Source organism: Solanum dulcamara, chromosome 10, assembly GCF_947179165.1.
Source record: "Solanum dulcamara chromosome 10, daSolDulc1.2, whole genome shotgun sequence".
Taxonomy (NCBI): Eukaryota; Viridiplantae; Streptophyta; class Magnoliopsida; order Solanales; family Solanaceae; genus Solanum; species Solanum dulcamara.
In genome coordinates this window covers 4,161,160-4,165,668 of record NC_077246.1, presented here as the reverse complement: position 1 = coordinate 4,165,668, position 4,509 = coordinate 4,161,160, and the positions used below count along the sequence as shown (strand labels likewise).

Here is a 4,509-nt window from a genome sequence, read left to right as displayed (position 1 = left end):
CGACCACATTCCTCGATTTTTTCAATCAAGTATCGATCAACACATTAAATGAAAACTAATGAATTGACTGACCATGTCTGTCGATTTTATGTTAATATAGGTCTAGGTAGATGTAATCATTGATTTTGAAACTTTGGATACATTTATATGCCTATTTTGGTGTTGGTTTCCTCTTACACGATTGTGAGCCAGGGTCACAACACAACTACAAAGGTTAGACTCATTAATCATCAAGAACATTAGAGAGGATGATCGCGATCGCGAAGGGCATTTTGGACAACTGTCTGGTCAAGTCTTGACCGCAAGATGTTATCAAATTTGAAAAATTGTTAATCATGAAAACTGAGAATTTTATACTTAAACCTTATTGAATTGACGTAAAAATTAAATTTTCATTATTAAATTGGACTCCATAGCTTAGGAGCAACACATTCACACAATCAATTTCGATATCGGATCGTTGACCTGAGGGACGAATTTGAGTTAACTTTGATACAACATATTGAATAGAGGCTATTGGAGGTCATTTGATATTTCAAGAAAGGTTTTGCATATAGGTTATAAGGCAAGTGCGACTTAAACTTCTTACATACTTATTTTTCGAAGTCCACGATTTAGAAATTGAATTATTGAACTTTCAAACATTTTGTGTTGTGGGAAGAGCGTGTATTTGGTCATGTATACTATTTTGTGATAAATATATTGCGATCTTGAATTGTTTTTGTATAGATTCTAGCTCTAGTATCGCAACGATTTCTCTCTCTTTGATTTGATTTGAAGCAGTTGCTAATTTCAATTGAGGTAAGTCAATATAAGGTCATTAGACTTTTTTCGTCAAATTCATAGGTCATTAGACTTTTTTCGTCAAATTTATTCTCTTATTCACAAATTATAAATTTAGCGATTTAAAAGGTAGTTACAAAATTGACATGAGTAAGAAAGATCATAAGTTCAATGATCATATGAAAAATGAACTTGAACTTACGATAAAACTCAACAATTAATTAATTAAGAAGACGAAGAAGCAGCAGGAGCAGCAGCAGAGGCAGAGCAAACGGCCGGGATCTGCTTTCCCTTTAAACTTGGCTTAATATTCTCACAATTAGAGTTTGCTGGTCCTTCTTTACCACTATATGAAATGTCAATGTCTCCAACTTCAACACCTTCACATGGTATAGCTTTACTGCAAAGTAGTGATACTGCACTTTGAGTTCTTGATGTACCTTTTATGTTTTGGAAAGTCACCTTGCTAATCTTCACTTGTGAAGGCAACTACACAAAAAAAATAAAAAAAGCGAAAAAGATGAGTATGATATATGAAATCTTGGTGCAACGATAAAAATTCATTGTTGTTGTTGGTACGTGTGACTAGGAAGCCTCAAAAGGTTTTCTATTGTAAGAGCTAGGAAATCCATGATTAGCTCAACCACCCCAACACAGTAATAGATAATTATAAGTGCGCGATAAATACTTACGGCTTTGTTGCATTTTCCACTTGGGCAATAAACTTGATCAATGACAACAGGGTTGCTAACATTTTGCACAATGATATCCTCAAAATGTATATCAGAGACAACACCAGGATGAGAAGCAGGCCATGTCTTAATCCTAACACCATTATCAGTGCTAAGGAAAGTGCAATTCTTAACAAAAACACCAACAACTGGCTTTTCATCAGGATTTCCACCAAGGCTACCAACACTAATACCATGACCAGGTCCACAAGTGACTTTAGTGATGTAAAGTTGTTCCGTTTCATCTCCAATGGAGATGCAATCATCTCCAGTAGCAAAGCTAGAGTCTGTAACATTCACAGAGCTTGACCTCGAGATGTGGATACCATCAGTGTTAGGGCTGTTGGCTGGAGCACTGACGTTGAAGTGCAAGAACGTTAAGTTCTTGCATTGGTTAACGTTAACGTGGAATGATTTGCTGTCCAATGTTGTTATGTCCTTGATTATGGAATTTGTGAGGGAGTTGAAGCTCAAGTTCTACACCATATGTAAATATAAGAAAAAAGTAGATTTTTCAGAATCAGCAGATTTTGAAAGTTTGATCAAACAGAAACGGGTCAGATAAAACTATGTTAACTTACATTGGGAAGCTTGTTGCACTTTTTGGATTCCTTGCATTCATATGCATCTTTACCTTGACCATCAAGGATTCCACCACCAGACATTGTGAAATGATCAAGTTTGTTGACTGTTAACCATTCACCAACCTTGATTTGGTTAGGGTCTGAAGGGGCTTTCAAAGTGGCTTGGATTTGAAGTTCAATAGGGCCTTTGCATGGTCCTTCTAGTTTCACTTGGTTCATTTGGAATGTTCCCTTTGGGATTACAATGATGCTTGGACTTGTTGATTCACATGCCTCTTTAAAAGCTTTTCCCACTGCCTAAATAACAAAGTAGAAAAACAATTGCAATTATTGCTTCTTTTTTTTGGTTTTGTTTCAATGACAAGTGGTGTTCGATCAGCTTGTACACATTTTGATTATTTCATTGGCGTATGCTACATTTCACTAGTACAAGAGTAATTTTTTCTTTTAAGATTTAGGTAAATGGAAAAAAATCATGTATTATCTTTTTCTGATGTAACTTTTTTTCTTCTTGTCAACCTAATGTCTAGTATAGCTCGACTTATCCAGATTCACAGTAGAAATTACTGTTCTCAATTTGAGGGTAAAACACTCTTTAACAAAGATGACTCCATGTTTTTGATGTTCTTTAAATGTAAACCTAGATATGTCATGATTTTCACTCCATTTACCACTAGACACAATAGTGACGGAGTTGGAAATTTTAACAAGGAATTCAAAAAATTACAAAAATATAACATGTGGGATCTGAATAAGCAAATCTTGAACCCCTTTCATGCCACTAGAATGTTTTAATCAACTATTCATGTGTATACAAATGAATTCACTTTCATTCTTTATAATTTTCCGACGAAAGAAATTTAATCAAATTATCTTATTATATCCATCTAGCTCCGCCCCTGGCTAGGTCACACCCTTCGGTACAATAACATGCTTATATTATACATCCTTTTTCACCCCAAATAACATTTCATCATATTTTTTTTCTAAGGTGAAAGTAGTTATATAGGTTAGAATCAACAAAGATAATGAGAGAAAAAAAATATGTATGACTTACCTCACTAATATCACTATTGGCATTGGCACCATATTTAGTTATATCAAAAGTTGCATTTTGAGATTCCCCAAATTGTGCTAGAAATAACACACCCAATACAATATGAACCAACTTGAATTTCAAATCCATCTTTTCAAACCCCTCCAACCTTCTTTTTTTTTTTTTTTGAAGTTTTTTGGGTGGTATACTTCAATGTCTTCTATCAATTTGTAAAAGTGAATGTTGAAGCCCTTTTATAGTGTAATTGTTTTTAGTATAATTGAAACTTTCCACCTATTTTAAACCATTCCTTGAGTTGCGGAGAAGAAGTTGGAAATAATTAGTTGTACATGGTACATGTTTTTTTCTTGTTTTACTTGGTCTAGTTTTCCTTACAAATTAAAGAAATAATTAGTGCTTATACATATACGTGTTTTTAAAAAAAAATTGAAGTCGCCCGACTAATTTGGATTGACACCGAATGAGGATATTAGAAGAAGAGTTTTTCTCGAAGAAAAGGTTTTACAACCTTGTTTTCGGATTGCACCGTTCTCTAATATTGTGAGCTAGTTCTTCAGTCTGTCGTTTTAACTTTTTTCAGTACGCTCACTAAGAATAATAATAAATATAAAGTATAATTTACTAAGTTATTCCTATTTGTTAGATTTTTCTTAAGAACGGGTAAATATTAAGGAGAATTAGTTCTTTAATGTTGAAGGTTAATGGTGAAAATTGACAACTTTGGTCTTCATCATAAAATGACACTTATTTTGAAATAATTTTTAAAGCTAAAACGATATTTAAAATGAGACGGATGAGAGGTATGATTATAAATATTACTCCTTTTGTCCAAAATACACGTCACTTTTCCGCTTTGAGAGTTAATTGATATTTAATAAATTAAATTAATTTAATATTTTAAAATTAAAATTTAGATATTTATAAATTATATTTTAATATATTTGATTTTTTTTTACATAGACCGTTAATTAAATAAAACTTAAAAGAAAGAGAAACGAGTCGTGGCAAGATTATATCGACTTTTCTTCCAAAAGTTTTATGGATAAAATATCCATAAATCAACGTGATTCATACTTCAACAATATGAAAACAACTCTTTGTCCTTTTGTAAAATGAAATATGCATGTGATAAGTGTCCAAATAAAAATTTTATACGAATTTTAAGAAACAATTAAAATGTTATCCTTATAATTTGAACATATCATCTAAAAATAATTTTTAATTTCTCTTTATCACCATACATAAACTCAAAAATAATAATCATGTTATTCTACTTGCACAAAATAAACTTTCAACGAATCGTGGCGGATTCAGGATTTTAATTAAGGAGGATTTGAGATATAAAAATATAGTG

General features: G+C 32.3%; 1 protein-coding gene across 1 annotated transcript; it reads right to left on the bottom strand.

The window, feature by feature from the left end:
* Nucleotides 1–839: 839 nt before the first annotated feature.
* LOC129871186 (polygalacturonase-like) lies at nucleotides 840–3,340 on the bottom strand. The gene is made up of 4 exons (XM_055946066.1): nucleotides 3,156–3,340; nucleotides 2,096–2,395; nucleotides 1,476–1,991; nucleotides 840–1,272 (listed from the first exon to the last, which is right to left on the bottom strand). The coding sequence occupies exons 1-4, from the start codon at nucleotides 3,282–3,284 to the stop codon at nucleotides 1,009–1,011; spliced, it is 1,209 nt and encodes a 402-aa protein (XP_055802041.1). The 5' UTR covers nucleotides 3,285–3,340; the 3' UTR covers nucleotides 840–1,008.
* Between the last annotated feature and the right edge of the window lie 1,169 nt (nucleotides 3,341–4,509).